Here is an 18,930-nt window from a genome sequence, read left to right as displayed (position 1 = left end):
GAAGACACATTCAAAGACGTTGTGATGATATGTAGTATTCTACACTGGTCACTAGGTGTGAGTAATGTTACTGTAATGTTTAGTGAGACACACAAGCACCAGACTTGATCCTGGAGAAACAGGCTTTTATTGCAGGTTTGAATGATGTCACAACGGGCACAATAATCCCTAACATGGGCTACGGTTGCGGCTGTAACCCACGGCAAGGTAAAATTCCGTTCTGGACCCCTCTGTTCCCCTGGCAACGGAACACATTTACAGCAACACAACCATGACATGCTGTCATGTCAATAAGACAAATAAGATAATTATGTTTCACATCATAGAATGGGAGGGTAAACACTTGAACTCCCCTTCACTCTGATTTCAAACTTAAAGGTTCTGAAAGTGTGTGTGTGTGCGTGCAGTCCATCTCCAGGTCGCGTGCTGGTCCACGTCGCTACGTCAGGTCTCAGGATGTGAGCGGTGAGGAAGGCTACAATGGAGACTCCAGTGGTTCCAGTGGAGCATCCCCCGATAGAGATGATGGATTGAACACTTCAATAAACGTTCACTGTCAGGTACTGCATGACATTTACAATACACAAACAACATTCCATAATTCACTTGGGCAGAGAGTAAAGTGTATCTTACTAACAACAAGAGCGATAACAAGTATAATGCACAACTTTGTATTCCCATTATATTAAGTGTGGGTGTGATTTTGTCAGTACCAAACATACGGACCACATCCCTCTGTTGAAAAACTATTGTATTTTTTTTTTTTTTTTTAGATTTGTTCATTTAGATTTATTCATTGGAGAATTATCCTATATTATAGGAGTTCGAGTTTTATTTCATTTTACTAATTGCTGTTTACACAAAAGCTAAGCAGTGTTATGTTTTGCATTTTGTTTCCTTACTGTATCCAAAACGAACCCACATGTCACCGTAAAACCGTTACCGCTCCGTTACACCCGACCCCGTAATTTCCAGACTATAAGTCGCACTCAGGAGGCCTCAGGGAAGACCGAGGACACGTTGGAGAGACTTTCCTTCAACTGGCTGGGAGCTTGGTGAACTAACTTACCAGCATCTTGCTTGTTATGTAATTTAGCCTGTCCAGTCTCCCAGGTATGTTCGTTATGTTACTGTGTAGCGTTAATGTGAAGGGTTAATATTGTATAGTACGTGTATTCAGCCTGTTGTGTGTGGTATTGTGTAGTTTAATAACTTGATTAAATGTCTGTTCTTGGTCTTCCTTTGTGAAATAAACTTTTAAATAAATGCGACTTATATCGCGGCACAATGTTTTTTTTCCCCTCTTCATGCCACATTTTTTGACTGATGCGACTTGTACTCCGGATCGTGTCTGGAAAATATGGGTCTTTCTTACTTTACAAATTACAATGTTTCTATCATTGAGCCAACTCACATGCCTGATTTTAGTATTTCATTAATTTTATTGAGTATTTCATAGGTACAGAGGTCTTGGTGGCATCTGTGCTTCGCCTGCACCTGGAATGCTGTCATGTTTGGTAGACCTTGGCCTCTATCTTGTGCCTGGCACTTGTTCTTCTGGACCTTTTTTTTTCCAGAGCATCAATGTCCCATTAGTGAAAACACTTTTTGATGTCAGACTGTTCTGTCAGTGGTACATGCCGTGCAGTTCCTCGTCCAACTATCATGGTTCCTCTTCCTTCTCATCCTTGCCATGGGGTTTCTTCTGTTGAAGTCATCCACTAAACAGTTCATCACTGGTTCTTCCTTCCGTGTATTGGGAGAAGGCTCGTTGTCTTGACAGCAGCGGCCTCATCTCATCCTTTGGGCAGGCTTTTACACCAGAAGGGATTCTGATGACGTGTTGGTCTCTCATATCTTGCTCTTGCCAGACAGAGAATATATATACAGTATACAGTATATATATTTTAATCTACCAACGGTTATGAAATAGTATAGAGCTACAGATTTGCTACAGCAACTATCACCAATTGGTGGACATGGGTCTGGATACGGAGCCAGTGAGGGCCCTTTACGGACCTGCGACCAATTAAAGTGAATGGGGAAATATAATATAATATAATAATAATATAATTACTTCAGTCATTAGGGTTACATGACATCAAATGTGGTGACGTCACTCAAAATGAGACAACCACGGCTTGCTCAAAAGTAAGAAAAGTTGATAAAACCGAACATTTCAAAGTGAACGGACAGACCAATATATGTTCATTCTTACAGAACCCAGTGCCAAACCGCTGTGTCTCATATTCTCTGAAACTGTCACGCTGGTCAAAAGTGCAAACGTGACGGGACATTGCCTGACAAAACAAATCACTGGAGAGGAAGCATCCACCCCGCGAAAAATAACGGCGCTTAGAGCCCATTATCTAAACTCTACGAACGTCATAACACTTTATAGCACAGCAACATGCAAATGATTACTAAGGATTCTATGGATATTGGAGCAAAAAAATAACAAATCACTGACAGGAGAGTTGTGCAGGAGTGCACAGACCAAAGGTAAACAAAAGGAGGAATTGTGTGACAAATTCAAGCAAATCCCAATGCCAACAATAACAAGACAATCTGAAACTTTAAAAGGATGTGCTGTTACAGCTTTTCTTTTAAAGAGACACAAATTGTTATTTCATATTTTTTCAGAGAAACCGGCGGACTTTTAACTTAAAAATAAGCCTCTTGTGTTCATTCATTGTTTGTACAGTCAAACCTTTTATTAATGTGAAATTTGGTCCCGTTTGCTTAGGTGCCAAGGCGACCTTGTGGCCACTCAAGGATCTCAGTCCATTACAGTAAAGCGTCTGACTAATGTTTTTCTTGCTGACTGTACTCCCAACTCTCTTGACATCAAGCAGCTAATCTCTTGTCATTGTGGGCAGGTCCATCACCTTTCTCACAATCATCCTTACCCCCGGTCTTATCCAGGTCTACAATCATATCCCTGAGGTCGGCTCTTTAGTCTTTAGAGCACATGTGTCAAACTCGTGCCCTGGAGGGCCGAGACGCTGCAGGTTTTCTCTCCAACCAGTTTCTTCAGCAGGTGATTTAATTGATGAGCTCCTTCCCTCAAACTGAAGGTGTTGATCATTAAAATCACCTGCTTTAGTCACTGGCTGGAAAGAAAACCTGCAGTGTCTCGGCCCTCCATTGCACGAGTTTGACACCCCTGCTTTAGAGGTTTGAATGGAAGAGACCGTTTCTGTGACCGGTGTCTGCTAGTGGAAATTTTTGTGGAAGATCAGAACTTCTCTTATTTTCCCTCATTTTCCCATGTTTTCACGAACATTTCCCTTATATTATAATGCAAATGTTGACCGATTTGAATATTGATGCTAATAACGTCATGACATCTAAACACCAAAAAGACAAACTGCTTGTTTTTGCTACATTTTTTTACTGTAATTTGCTGATGAAAGGTATCATTTGTATACATAGTATCAACAACTTTTTTTTTCATATATTAGTATAAAAATGAGTGTTGATGGATGTACATTACTCCATAATATTGAAGTATTTCAGAATATCTATCATTACATTTGTTTCCTCCTCATCTCACAAATGTAAACGTTTACCGCCTCCATTCCACACCATGCTGCACCCAAACAAATCCCACAATCTTTTGCCATTTGAGCAGTGAGCGTGCTCATTGCATAGCTCTTAAGTCATTTTGTTGGCAATTTCATTTGTTCTTTCCGAGGAGAAGAATATCTGTTGCAGTTTGCAGCATGGTGTTTTTTTAGCCGTATATATGAAGTACATGCATACAAATCTATTACTTCACAAGAAATTAGAAAATCGGCAGCAGTATCGACAGACATACAGTGTGACCTTGGTTTTCATCATGAAATCGTTCCGAGAGGTCAGACAAGAACTAGTGCTGTCAATCAATTTAAAAAAGTTAATCAAGTTAATCACATGTCTACTCTGTGATTAATCATGATTAATCACAGTCATGATTTTTTTTCAAGCAGCTATCTATTGAAGTATTGGCTTGAATTTTGTTTTGAGATAAAAATATGGTTGCTTTCTTAGGGCTACATGAAATCTGTTTTTATTTTTTTTTCCCAAATTCTGTTTTATTTTTTCCTAAATGACAAAAAATAAATTTAATACTGTTTTTTTTTCTTTTTACACTTATTTTATCGCCATAGATTGTGTGTTTATTTGTGTCAGTGAATAAAATGATGCAAAATGCGAAAATCCTTACATTTATTGATGTAATGCATCATTGGCCAACTTTGCCCAGTACTTTTCATTGCTACAGAATCCTTTACAAACGTTCGTATCTGTGCTTGTGGTTAAAAAAAAGACGTAGTTGAAGTTGCAACTGCAATCGTTTTATGAATGTAAGCTACTTTTTAAGACACCCTTATTTTATTACCACTATTGTTGTTACAAGTTGCCGTCAACTTGCCGATGATGTCCGCTCTCCAACGCCGGATGACTGACTCGTCCACACCGTGCTGCCGTCCTACTGACTCTTCTGCATACCGGCAGATGGAGAGTTTGAACGCTGCGGTGAAAGATCGTCGTGGCATTTTGAGAGGGTACAGGCCCGGTCACACCGCCCAAACTTTGCTGTAGCGTCCCTTGAACGGTAGGAAGAGGGGGCCGAATTTCGACAACGCTCGTCACAAAATGGGAAAAAAAAATAGAAAGCACGGGCGTTGTCCTAGCGGTGCACCGCTGAAGCCAGCGTTGCTTTAGCCTTGATTTAATGGTAGCGAATGTTGGTTTAGCGGTGACGCGAGCGGTGACGCAAGCGGTGATAGAGCGGCGTTCTGCGCATGCGGAACAGTTATCCATGTATTGTACATAACACAGCATTGCTTCAGTGTGAATTTGAATAAACTCCAACGTTGTATTGTATTTTACATTGGAAGCTTAGGTTAGATTCAGTGTATATAGAGATCGTTTCACTGTGTGAAAATACAGACAGCCGTCAGATAAGTTACAAAGAAATTGCATACACAAGCATTTTCAGCAACTGTACAGCAGAGGGCGCTAAAGTCAAAGCAACTGTCTGACCCACAGACGGCTATTCTAAAATGGGCTTCTCGTCAATTTCTGCCTCTGGTCACAGACCTGTCATCGTGTATAAACCGCACCCCGATTTTTTGTTTCTTGTGAAAAAAAAAAAGTGCGGTTTATACACGGTGCTTTACGGTAATGCTGTAAGGAAACCGAGACAAGATCTGGGCAGATGAACTCAATCTGTTTTTTAACAGATTTGAGTCAGCCCTCCCTCCCTCCCCTACCAACTCACCACTCTCCACCCCCACATCCCCATCCCAGCCATCCTCTACTCCCCTCTCCATAATTGATGATCAGGTGAGAAGTCAGCTGAGGAAGATCAAGACAAGGAAGGCCCCGGGACCGGACGGCATCAGCCCTAGAATCCTCAAGGACTGTGCTGACCAGCTCTGTGGAGTTCTCAGGCACTTGTTCAACCTCAGCCTGAGCCTGGAGAAAGTCCCGGCCCTGTGGAAGACCTCCTGTGTGGTCCCGATCCCAAAGACACCGCGTCCCAAGGAGCCTAACCACTTCAGGCCTGTTGCCTTGACCTCTCACCTGATGAAGACCATGGAGAGGATTATCCTGCAGCACCTGCGACCCCTGGTGGGCACTCAGCTGGACCCCCTGCAGTTTGCTTACCGGCCTCGGATCGGAGTGGACGACGCAGTGATCTACCTGCTGCACAGATCACTGCTACACCTGGAGGACAGCGGGAGCGCTGTGAGGGTCATGTTTTTTGACTTCTCCAGTGCCTTTAACACTATCCAGCCGTCATTACTCAGAGTGAAGATGGAGAGTGTGGGAGTAGACCAACACCTGACTGCATGGGTTATAGACTACCTCACCAACAGACCACAGTATGTGAGGCTCCGTCACTGTGTGTCTGACATGGTACTCTGCAGCACAGGTGCCCCTCAGGGTACGGTGCTCTCCCCTTTCCTCTTCACCCTCTACACCTCGGACTTCACACACAACTCCACAGAGTGTCACATCCAGAAGTTCTCCGACGACACAGCCATCGTTGGTTGTGTTTCAGAGGGGAATGATCTGGAATACAGGACGGTCATCAGGGACTTTGTCAGCTGGAGTGAGCTTAACCAGCTGCAGCTCAACACCAGCAAGACAAAGGAGATGATCATTAACTTCCAGAGGAAAACATCTCACTTTACACCGGTGAACATCCAGGGAGCGGACATAGAGTTGGTAGACAGCTACAAATTCCTGGGTGTTCACCTTAACAACAAGCTGGACTGGTCCGTCAACACCCACGCCCTCTACAAGAAGGGCCAGAGTCGCCTCCACCTGCTGAGGAGACTGAGGTCCTTTGGTGTGTGCAGGACTCTTTTACGGACCTTTTATGACTCTGTGGTGGCCTCAGCCATCTTCTATGCTGTGGGCTGCTGGAGAGGGGGCAGCACGGACAGGGACAGGAGCAGGATCAATAGGCTGATCAGGAGAGCGAGCTCTGTCCTGGACGGTCCTCTGGACTCCGTGGAGGAAGTGGGGGAGAGAAGGATGTTGGCTAAGCTGACATCCATCAACACACCTCTCACCCGCTACATGACACTGTGGGTTCCCTTAGCAGCTCCTTCAGCAGCAGACTGTTAGACCCACAGAAGACCCAAGAAGGAGAGGTTCCGCAGGTCCTTCATACCGACCGCTGTCAGGCTCTACAACACCTGCACCACCTGAACCATGTTGTAGACACTACGCTTTCTTTACACTGTTCTCTTTACTTGTCTTGCTTGCTTGCTGCTGTAACAAGTAAATTTCCCCGCTGTGGGATAAATAAAGTACATACATACATACATACATACATACATACATACTACATACATAGTATTTTCGACAAAAAACAAATCATATATAAACTGGGGCTTATGAAAACTTAGGTTAGACAGTACAAAGTGTAAGTATCGGTATCAGATATGAAAAAGTGGTATTGGGCCAGCCCTAGCTTTCAATGGAATGGAATCTCACAACGTTTACCATATTCATGCTTTATACCTAGACTATTGTGTACATGCACGTAGTGAATGAGGAACACTGCTCAAGAATGGACTGTATAAATTCTGTTTGATACTTTGAGTTGTCTCTGTTTACCACATAAGCTGTGTTTGCATTGTTCATTGTGAGTTTCCTGTTCCGCTCCCTAACAATTTGATGACCGATGTTGTAATATAACATCTAACACAGCACTCTTTTTCCAGTGCATCCATATCTTCAGCAACGTATGCAAAGGTGTGAGAAAGATCGTGAAGTTACTCTTAAGGGATGTAGGTGAATTGATCATTTTGAGTTTTGGCTTGGGGGGGGGGAAGCATGTTGCCCTATTTCACCTTTTAATGGTTCATTCTCCTGTCAGCTGAGTCTAAGCTTCAAACATACTACAAATGACTGGTTAATTAAACTTCCAATAAAGCTCGATGAATCAGTCCTAAAGCTAATTTCATGAAACACAGACTTAATGACTGGTTTTACGCTCAGATGTTGTTCTTGATCACTTGATGAAGCATCCATAACGACTTGACTTAAAGTCTATCATTTCGTGGAATTCTGATTTCATGATCCATCCACTGGCTCTCGGTTACGAGGCTTCCACATGGGAAGCCAAAGTATGCAAAATTTGTCTATACTGACACCCATGATAAGTTCATGTATGACACGATTATGTTCTCACAGTGAGCACATCCTCCATTTCCTCTGAGTTTGTAGTTGTGTCACTGATCGTTCACTCCTTTCATTTATGTTGTCATTTTGCCATCATGTTAATTGTGTGAAGGTTGAAGATCATTAATGCACATGTTATGATGCTGTTAACATGTATTCTCAGGAATTGAATGGATGGCAACTGGACTGTTCAGGTTGTCGCCTCTCATCCGAGCAGGCTTCATCAGATCATGCTCACGACAAGACAGGACAGTCTGACTTAGACATGCTCAAGACTATTTCTGTGTATATCAGGGGTGTGTCCAAACTTCTTCCAGTGAGGCCCACATCATAAAAAATGAAAGGACGGCAAGGGACACTTTGGTATTTTGTAAAGCATATGCAAAGAACGTGCAGTATATACACTTACACTTATATACAGTACACTGCTAAAGGGAACATTTAACACAATGTAACTCCAAGCCAATCCCACTTCTGTGAAATCAAACTGTCCAATTAGGACGCAACACATAAATTTCACATGCTGTTGTGGAAATTGAACAGACAACAGGTGGACAGCAAGACACCCCCAATAAATAAATAAATAAAAATAACAAAAATTTAGTTGTCAGCACATTCACCTATGTAAATAAAGTATTTCATAAGAATATTTCCTGTATGAGAAGCTATTAAAATGCACCGAGCTAATAGACTGAATGTAAAGGTATAATACTAACAAACACCGGCTACAACGACCCTATCATGACCACCGCCGAACACACTCACCAGAAACATAAGTTTAGAACTAAAGAATCCTTTTGGATGAAAGGTGAAATGTGTTCAACAAACAGGAAGAATCTAGTTGCCTCCATTCAGCCCTTGCGGATGTCTAGTCTGACTAGACTAGAGCTGTCCTGTCTAGTCTTGAACATGAACTGATGAAGCCTGCTGGAATGAGACAATGAGACAATGAGACAACCTGAACAGTCCAGCTGTGATCAATTCAATGTCCTAAGACTACAATGACCCGCATGAAAGATAACATCCACAGACATGATTTAGCTGTGATTCCACATTTTCCGTGACAACATTCCCATTGGAATGAACAACTAATTCAAAACACTCCAACATGAAAGTACATTTTACACATTCCAAAACCCACACATTTCCCGAAATTCCGCATTTTCCAAACATAAATTCCCTTTTAAAGTCAAGAATTCTTACTACTTCCACATTCCCTGAACAATTCCAACAATCTTTCAAAAGATTCAGGTCATCTAGTTTTGAGATTACAAAAATTCCTGGTTTTCCCAAAATCCCCCATTTTACGGCCCGCACGGTGGCCTAGTCGTCAGCGTGTTGGCCACACATTCAAACCGTGGGTTTTCTCTGGGTACTCCAGGTTCCTCCCACATTCCAAAAACATGCATGTTCGGTTAACTGGAGACTCTAAATTGTCCATAGGTATGAATGTGAGTGTGAATAGTTGTTTGTCTATATGTGCCCTGTGATTGGCTGGCAACCAGTCCAGACTGTACCTCGCCTCTCGCCCAAAGTCAGCTGGGATAGGCTCCAGCATAACCCTCACGGCCCTAGTGAGGACAAGTGGTATAGAAAATAAATGAATGAATGAAAAATTCCTGATTTTCCCGGAATACCACATTTTACAGCCCCGAAATTCCCATGAAAATGTATTTGATTCTTGCACATTTCCCAACCCAATCAAACCATTCCAGCACCAAAACATTCAGGCTTACAATTATTTACATTTTAAAAATTCCTGGTTTTCCTGGAATTCCACATTTTTCAGATGGTATTTCAGTTTTTCAACATTCACACAATTTCTACATTCAATTTCGTCTAGTATGCATGTATTTGCATATTTGTCGTACAGTATATTGTGTGTGTGCGTGTGTTTCAGTGTGGGTCTCAGCGGAAGTTACTGCACCTCTTGTGACAACAACACTTCCTGTTTGTTAATCAGGAAGAAGAACAAATGAGAAAAGAGTCAGAGGGGCAGAGAAGAGAAAACTTCACGGTGAAGGACAAGGTACACACAGGTAAGATAACCTTGCATCTCCGCACCTGATTACTTTTCCAGGGGATGCTGGTAAATGATATTGTTATTCCAGGAAAGTGAGCGCACACGGAGGCTGTTGTAAAGTTTGTGTAACTGACTTCCTGTTTCAAACTGTTGTATTTGTCACAGACTCGATGACAGGCCAGAGATGAATGAATGACCACGTTTTTCTACCTGTTTTGTTCTATGTTGAGCACAGGTGGATCATCAGCTGTGCTTTGCTCACAGTCCAAAAGAAGAGCTCTTAGGAGGCAGGCACGCATCGAACACCAGCTTCAGGATCCTTGGGTCCGCCTTTCAGACAGTTCCCCTGAAGACTTGCAACAAATTAGCCACAACCGCCACCTAGCACCTGTCACCATGACTACTGAAGAAAACACCCCAAAGCTGAGCTGCAGTGCAACAGAAGTAACCACTGATTCTGCTGAGAAACAATTGGAGATCTTCGGCGGTTTAAAGAAGGGGCCACCCGTGGCACCAAAACCCGCCTGGTTTCGCCAAAGCCTGAGAAAAATCCGCAATGAGCAAGACCAGAACAAGCAGGGTGAAGCTGTAAAGAGGCGAGCTGGAGGCTTCTATCGAAGTTTTAATGTCAGATCTGCCTCGTCTGTTGCCAGCCTGTCCATCAAAGACAAAATTCATTCATTTGAGACTTTTTCAAACCCAGACAGTCCAGATAATGTGGAAAAGAGGCATGTGGTCTCGTCTACCCCCCTGCGTCTACCTTCCCATCTGATGGAGCGAGAATCCGACAGAAAGTGTGGAAGAAACAAAAATGAAAACCCGCAAAATATGCATAAAAAACAATCTGCATCTGAAAGGGTAATCGAGACGTCTGCTTCACCTTCTGCCAGCTCATCCAGTCTTCACAGTAGTGAAACAAAAAATCTTTCTAATCCAGAGCCTCATTCCTGCCAGTCATCTGCAGATCCCCCATCTTGTCAGACTACCAGTACAGATCTAAAACATGGGGTCCAATTTTCTGATTCAGTTTCAGTCCAGCATACCTTGAACGTCCCAACAGCCACAGAATTGGATGATGCTCAAGAAGCAGAAATACAGAATGTGGACATCAGCGGTTCTGTGGAGGTCAAAACCTTCTCAGGCCCGAGCCTCACCTGTGTGGGATCCAACCATGCTGAAGGAGGAAGTTCTCCAGAAAGGACAGAACAGAATACAGCAGAGAAGGAAAGAGAACACTGTAACTTGACAAGTGCCAGTCCATCCACAGACAGTACCTCATATCAGGACCTAGAGGGAGAGAATTTTGGGAAAATCCTTGCCTTCAGTAACCAGGTACAGTATTCTCACCTCACACTGGGCTTTTCATTGGGCATCTCCACTGATGATCTTGGGTAAAATTTGTACAGTGGTACCACGGGTTTCATAAGCCCCAATTTTTTTGTAGGATTTGGTTTTCAATGAGAATGATTGTGAAAAGTAAGTAACAGTTATTAAACAGTGCGCTTAACAAAGTGTACTGTATAATGCTTATGGATTGTCTTCAAAACACTAATGTGTCTACGTTATTCAACACAAACACGTAGCGTGTACAGCTTTAAGATAGTGATGCTATCACAGGGGTCTCCAACAGGTAGCTCGTATGCTAGCGGTAGCTCACCATCTGATGTTGAGTAGTTCACCAAAGAATATTTGCTTTACCTCTTAGTATTTTTTTTTTAAGTGTTCAATTCAAACATGACACCTGTATTTAATGACAAATGAGCACACTGAGTGGAGATGCGCTTTTGAAATAAAGTACAATTTAAATGCTGGCAGTCACATAAAACACAAATACTAGCTGACGTCTCCTCTCCTACACCTGCGTTATCATAACCCTGAACTCTGAATTTGTACTGTTTATACAGAACAGATTTATACAACTAAGTTATTTAAATTGCTATTTTATTTTGTTAATTGTGTATTTTGAACCATCCATCCATCCATCCACCTTCTTTGCCGCTTATCCTCACTAGGGTTGTGGGTATGCTGGAGCCTATCCCAGCTGACTTCAGGCAAGAGGCAGAGTACAACCTGGACTGGTCGCCAGTCAATCGCAGGTTATTTTGAATTAAAAAATATATGACTGAACAATTAATTTCCCATGTATTCATATTACTCTAACACAGGCATCAAATTAAAATTAGGTTTGTGTCAAATAGTACAAAATGTTGTACTTTTGTAGTAGTCACATAGTACTATTTGACTAAATACTGTAGGTCAGGTAACAAAAGGAGCATTTTAGACTCAGTGTAAGTGCTTTCAGCAACTTTGCCATTACATTTTTGCATTGTTAAGTCCATAAAAATAATTTGTCATAATAAAAAAAAAAAAATTGCAGACGCAGCACGACACAGCGACGGCAGTCCCATGCAGCCCACCACCACAGCTTCAGAAAATCCTTGGGGAAACCCTGAACATGTTGACAGAAGTACTCCATTGAAATTATGATCTTTCCAGGTATCCCAAGCGTTGATGCGCACCCTCCCAATCTCCACTGACCACGGTAACTCGAATCCAGATATCCCAGACTCCACTACTGCAGATGATACTGACCGTCAGGAGTGCGATCCTGTTCCAGACGTCACTGACACTGGATTTTCTGTTAGGTACCACTTTCACTTGTTTCATTGTTTAAGCAGGAACCGTCTCACCACAGAGAGCCTGTGCTTGGTTTCTGTTGAAGAGGAAGTGGGGGCTAACACTTCCTGTTTTGTCAGAGCTGATCTGTTCTTTTGTCAAGAGATAATAACGTGCGACTACCACACAATGTGTCATCACACATCATATTTGTTTCTCACACGGAACACAGCTTGGCCACTCTCAGAGAATGTACCATTGAGCTTGGACAGGCGGCGTCCCAAGAAGGAACACTTCCCTCTTCTTGTGCTCAGTCAGTCATCTCGGCCATCCCGTCAGAGGAAATACAGATGATGATCAGAGAAGTCCGAGCGTTGGACGACGACACGCTGAAGGTAAAACAGATGTCCCATGCATTGATGTTTTTGCAAGCTCAAGTCCAACATCTCATCATATAAAAGTGTCGGCTTGCCACGAAGAAATCTCCCCCTCAACACTGCACGTTTGGGAGTGGCCTTTTATTGTGGCCTCAGGAGCACATGTGCATATGTTGATGTTTAACAAATCTCACACATTGAGGAAAAAATGAGAATGCTGACATCAAAACCGAATCAAGGATTTTCTCCTCAGCAACTGCAAGACATCCATGTTGTGATTCTGCATAAAGAAGAAGGAGCCGGACTGGGCTTTAGCATTGCTGGAGGTTCTGACCTGGAGAGCAAAGCTCTGACAGTAAGTAAGCCATACAGCAGATACGTTTCTCACGCTTAAAGACCATCGTTCTTCTCCTTTGGCAAGAAATTTGAACCATTTCTGCCAGCGGTACAGAGTTCTCATATTTATTGCACCACTTGTGTTTTCAATCCATGCGAATACACATTTAACGGGGGTATTGGGGTATGTGACCTTCCCAAATCGCTGACTTCAACCCTATTGATCATTTGTGGGCTATAATTCAAACTATTTAAACCCGTTCTGCCAATGGTGAAATATCCATCCTGGAAGCCCAATCCAATTTGGCAGTGATTAATAAGAATGTTACTCATTACGGAGTCATTTTATTTCTATTTTTGGGGGGTTTATCACTTTTTTTGTGCTAGTCTTCAACTTTTGATCAGCTGATGAACAGCGCATTTCAGTTTAATGGTACGTAATAAACTGCTTACACAATTTTTTCTCTTTTTTTCTCTCAACAAGAAGTTAAAAATCAAGTGAGTCCATTTGCTACCATTTCTACTGCAGACAACCCCTCTGCTTGGGCCAACGGATCATGAAACAGTACCGTCCCACTCATTGTGGGCAGATTTCCCCCAGGAAGGATGCTGTTCTCCAGCAGATATCTACTGTAGCGATCTGCAGTGTGTCGGATGGAAGGCACGTTAAGGCTACATTTGATGTCCTTCCCCTCCTGTTCAAAAGCTTGATTTTTTAACTATTTTTTTTTTGGGCAAAGACCCACTGAAAATGGCTTTTGGTTGTGACCCACCAGTTGAGAATCCCTGCTCTACAGTATTAAACGAAATTAGACAAAATCTGCAGTGGACATGCCATCAGAACGTGAGCTATACGTGTCTTCTTGGTGCAGGTGCACAAAGTGTTCCCGAGCGGGTTGGCCACGCAGGAGGGCACCATCCACAAAGGAGATGAGGTGTTGTCCATCAACGGCCAGACGCTCCGTGGCGTCACACACGCCGACGCCACTGCGGCTCTGCGTCAGGCACGCATGCTGAAACTGGCTGTGGTGGTGGTCTGCAAGAGAACGGAGGAGGAACCAAGAGAAGAAGGCAGAAGCTGTGAAGAATCCCACCCTGCAAGTACGTCAGTTCATCTTGAATCTCCATGATCAAAACAGCAAGTAGTTCTGCTCCCTGGTCCATCAGAAGGTTAGGACGCACGTGTCAAATATAAACCGTATCATTCAGCAGGTGTGTGTTTGCAGAAAAGGACAAAGGCACTTTGATGAGTGTGGAGCTGGAGAAAGGTGCAGGCGGAATCGGCTTCACCTTAGAAGGAGGAAAGGCCTCAATCCATGGAGATAGACCCATAGTCATCAACAGGGTCTTTAAAGGTACGGTCATGTCGGATGGTTATTCCATGTGTGGAGTTTATTCATCAACAAACATGTCCACCAATGATGAATCAGTCAGTTGTTTTTGATATTTTGTTAAGCAAAATATTATCGATCTATTTTGTATAGCGCTTGTCCTCATTAGGGTCACAGGTCAGCTGGAGTCTATCCCACCTGACTTTGAGCGAGAGGTCACCAGCCAATCATAGAACACATATATACTTACAAACGAGCATCCACACGCACATTCACAGAACATGCAAACTGCACACAGATGGAGATTCAAACCCTCGATCTTCTGACTGTGAGGACAACATGCTGACCACTCAAGTATCAACGCTTCTAAAATATAATGTATTGTCAATTTTAGTTCTGTATCCAAAACTGCCTCATCCAGTCTCCATTTGCTCTATGATCTCTTCCTTCTCTTCATCCTTCTTGAAAGCCTGACACGGTGCCGTGCTTTTCTCTTTCAGATCTTTCATGTTAGCCCAGGTTGTGCTGATGTCATTTCTCAGATCCTTGGCGAGTCTTGAGATTTTTGGTACCGCCAAGATTGCAAAGCCTGCTCTACTACAAGAAAATAAGATGGAAAAGTAACATATAAAACAGGGGAAAGTCTGCACCACGTATTAGAACACGGTCACGCAATCACACATGCCTACATCCGCTAGGGGCTCCGTGCACCTCGGCCTGCCTCCCTGACGCCCTGTAGTGGCTCAAAGGCGGACAGGGACGTGTCCCTGGCCCATCTTTACCCTGGTTCTCCTGAGCTCCAGAGCAGTACCCCAGCAAAAACAGCTAATTGTTCCGCATGGAAACATGTGCAGCGATGCTCCACCGAGCGGGGGAAGTGTGGCGTCGTCCGAGGCTTCCAGCAGCCCGGAAATATTGTGTGGAATCCAGCTAAAAGGCAGAGTGGACACCATCACCTTGGAAGCCTGGGGGCTTAGCTATGTAGCTCACATTTTGCCAAACAGTGCAGCGAAATGATGGACACAAGAATGTATTCATGCATGCTGATTTGGTGTAGAATGCAGATAGACAGAGATACCCAGAACTACAAATGATAGGAGAACACGAGTCAAAGCAAAACCCGTGTCAGGGCGTACACGCAGACTGCGTAACATCTAGAAACTCTTTGCCTTGTTGAGAGTAGCTCTTTCTTTTGGTTAGACGTCTTCTTAAGTAATTCATGCATCTCCTTCGTGATCTAATCCAACATTTTCTTCTGCTGGTCTGAAATCTCTTTTGACATCTCCAGTGGCGGAGCCACAAATTTTTCATTCAGGGTGGCCAAGGTGAGATCATTACTCCCATAGGGGTGGTTGTAAGTTGATACCTGAATTGTCTAGCTGGCCAGTGGGGTGGCCGAAGAGTGACCAGAGGTGGCCACGGCCACCTTCTAAAAATCCATGGCCATGGCCACCCCTGGTCACCCCGTAGCTCCACCAATGCTTTTGGGATGTCTGTTAGAGCAATTAATAGCTGAGCAGTGTACCAAGGACGTTTTCAATGCATAGTTTCTGGGTTCTGCTCACCAACATGGCAGCCAAACCCGCACAGGGCATAATACGGAAGTGGATGCCTATCGGCACTCCTGTTTTAACTCTAGACTCCTTGGTTTACATGCCCACTGATGCTGCTACAGAGAGCTGCCATTATTAAGAGGTTTATGTGATGAATCACACCTGGGAATTTAAGTCAAAGTCAACATAGTGAGAGACGGAACCAATAAGTAATCATGGGAACCTTACGTACCCATTGCAGTTCATGCAAGACGAGGTTTTATTGACAGCTCCGCCACAAAATAGAAAAGTTGTGTGCTGCAGTGAAATGTGTCCAAGTGGAAACTGTGGTTAGGCTGGACTAATGTTCTCCACCACAGAGACGCTTTTGTCAAAACTGTCCCCCAGCCGTGGGGGTGGCCACTGGGTTGGCCAGAGAGTGACATGGCTCCATAGCAGCGCCAATGGACATCTTCATTATCTTTCTGCTTTGCATGTCCTTGCGTAATTCAGTCAGCTCCCTGTTGAGCTGCTCTGAAAACGTTTTTGACATTTTCTTCATGTTCTCTCTGCACATGTCTCCCTCCATGATTCAGACATATCTTTTATATATTTGTTCCATTTTGTGATCACTAAGGACGCCTCTTTCTGGTGATTCGGATATCACTTCCATCACTAGGATCCCTAGGGCGCCATATTATTTTTTTTCTTCCTCTGTTTTACAAAGATTCTTCTGTTTTCTCGGACTCGTCAACAAGTCATACTCTTGCACAAGTTCCACTGCTGTGCAAATCCTTTAAACTCATTTTTTCTGTTTCTCAGGTGGTGCAGCAGAGCAGAGCGGTCTTCAGTGTGGAGATGAAGTGCTGCAAGTCCAGGGTATCAGTCTTCATGACATGACTCGCTTCGAGGCCTGGAACATGATCAAGGCTTTACCTGAAGGCTCCATTGCAGTGGGCGTCAGGAGAAATGAAGACAAAACACCACATTGTTGAGTCTTTGTCAACAGACTTGGTATCATCCATTCATCATCGATCATCTTGGGTCGGCAAACCAGAAGCTTGACAGTTCGAACCCCACTTTGTCTATCCCAGTGTCCTTGGGCAAGACACTTCACCCACCTTGCCTCCAGTGCCATCCACACTGGTGTATAAATGTCAATAAATGTTTGGTGGTGGATACAATTGGCAGCCATTTGCCGTCCATCAGCTGTGTTTTACGGATGTAGCTTACCACCACCAGTGTGTGACTCGACTGAATGAACAATGGCTTCAGTGCAAAGCGCTGTAGGTGTCCGGAAAGACGCTATATAAATCAAATCCATTATTAGTAGGGGTGTAACGGTACACCATAGTCCTGGTCCGCTTTGTACCTCGGTTTTAAGGTCACAGTTTGGTTCATTTTGTGTAAAGTAAGCATTCCCTTCAGGAATCAATTGATGTTGGCTTTTCGGCAGCAGTACACAACTAGTCACTTCTGGTCACGTGACGGAGACATCACTATTTTCCAAAAGTAGTTTTTTTGCTTGTCCACACGGCAACGACAAGGTGGGGTTATCAGGTTTTCCTGCTCTGTAAACGATTTTGTAAATATATTTCAGGGCACCCAGAGCGCTATTGTGAATTTACCTTTTTGCTCTGAAAACGTTCTCATGTGGACAGGCCATACGTTTAATATATACTGTAAATGTAGGCAAATGTAGGTAAATCTAGGCATATGCGTCTGCGAATGGGTGTTAGTGTAAGAGTGTTAAATTTAAAAAAAAAAAATGCAACAAAAAATGTACGGTGAGACACACAAGCATTCAGGCTTGATTGGCGGTGCAACAGGCTTTTATTGCAGGTTTGAATGATCTCACACCAGGCAAAATAATCCCTAACACAGGCTACTGTTGCGGCCATAACCTACGCCAAGCTAAAACTCAACTCTGAACCCCTGATGTCACTTCCTGTCTGCCCCCCAATCATCTCCCCTAGCACCGTAACACATTTACAGCAACACACACGAGCATGGGTCTTATTTTCTCTACTATATTGGGTAAGAGGATTGTAAAGGTGACTATAGGGGTGTTGTTCCATGTCTAGAGTACTGTAATAATGTTAAAAACAGTATTTAGAAGGTCGTAAACAGATTTTCTATGCTATAAACTACCAAACTATTCCATTTATAAAGAAGGGATCCTACTTAGTGGAAATTCACTTATCACAGTATAAACGAGGGATTACTGTAACAGTTACAACGGCGGTGGGGTGTGCGTGGGGGGGGCACCCCTAATATAATGGTAGAAAAAACTGATCAATGTTTGTCAACATTTCAAAATATATTAATATTTCAAATTATGCAAAACTTCGGCACGGTTGACAGGTGTGATCATCAATCCTAAGTCAGTAGTCATCCCACTGCTTGAAATGCATGCAGCAGATGTGTCCTCTGCGTAAGGAATAATTCAAGGGCTGTAACATGTAAATAAAATAGCAACAAATTTATGTACAATTGAATCATTTCCCTCAATAAATAACTTGTTTGCCAAATGTGTTTGTCTCGTTACATCATTAAATCAAATTTGACTTTTAAATATTGTCCATTCACCAAAACACGAATCAAATATAGTTTTGTTTGCCTGCGCAGTGTGAAAGTGGGAGGAGGATGGTGGTTGCTACCCAAGACACTACATTGCACGTGGGAATGGCTGCACGCTGCAATAGTACGAGCCACAGGTGCTTTTGTGATTAGCGTTGAAAGGCATTGATCGGGATATGCCGATCACATGATTTTTCATGATGCATTGATACTGATTGGTGGCCGATCGATCAGAGCATCCCTACTACTAAACGATGTAATAGATGTGTGATGTCATATTCTTCATAGTAAATGTAGAGTGGAACCTTAGTTAGCATGTTGAGTCCATTCCAGAAGAGCGGACTTGAACAAAAACGTACTAACCAAATCCATTTGTTCCATAAAAAATAATGTAAATCCAATCAATCCATTTGAGAAAGACAAAAACATGTTAGTTTTACATGCAGACA

At 43.1% G+C, this 18,930-nt stretch overlaps 1 protein-coding gene across 4 annotated transcripts in view; it reads left to right on the top strand.

Annotated features, from left to right (window-relative positions):
• Window positions 1-18,693, top strand: part of il16 (interleukin 16) — a 50,505-nt gene extending 31,812 nt beyond the window's left edge. Inside the window, exons 18-26 of one of the 4 annotated variants that reach the window (XR_008569777.1) lie at window positions 408-560; window positions 9,650-9,725; window positions 9,945-11,041; window positions 12,206-12,354; window positions 12,558-12,720; window positions 12,956-13,057; window positions 13,911-14,139; window positions 14,251-14,393; window positions 16,724-16,871. Coding sequence is in view for 2 of the 4 variants with exons in the window: in XM_054770493.1 (XP_054626468.1) it covers window positions 408-560; window positions 9,650-9,725; window positions 9,945-11,041; window positions 12,206-12,354; window positions 12,558-12,720; window positions 12,956-13,057; window positions 13,911-14,139; window positions 14,265-14,393; window positions 16,724-16,896 (2,271 nt within the window). In the remaining 2 variants the exon portion in view is untranslated. Of the gene's footprint in view, window positions 1-407; window positions 561-9,649; window positions 9,726-9,944; window positions 11,042-12,205; window positions 12,355-12,557; window positions 12,721-12,955; window positions 13,058-13,910; window positions 14,209-14,250; window positions 14,394-16,723 lie in introns of those variants that run through there. The other 3 variants (XM_054770493.1, XM_054770495.1, XR_008569778.1) reach the window with 3 other exon arrangements.
• The last annotated feature ends 237 nt before the right edge of the window (window positions 18,694-18,930 follow it).

Source organism: Dunckerocampus dactyliophorus, chromosome 3 (genome assembly GCF_027744805.1).
Source record: "Dunckerocampus dactyliophorus isolate RoL2022-P2 chromosome 3, RoL_Ddac_1.1, whole genome shotgun sequence".
In the NCBI taxonomy this organism is placed as follows: Eukaryota; Metazoa; Chordata; class Actinopteri; order Syngnathiformes; family Syngnathidae; genus Dunckerocampus; species Dunckerocampus dactyliophorus.
The sequence above is the reverse complement of the archived record's forward strand: the minus strand, read 5'-3'. Positions and strand labels throughout refer to the sequence as shown.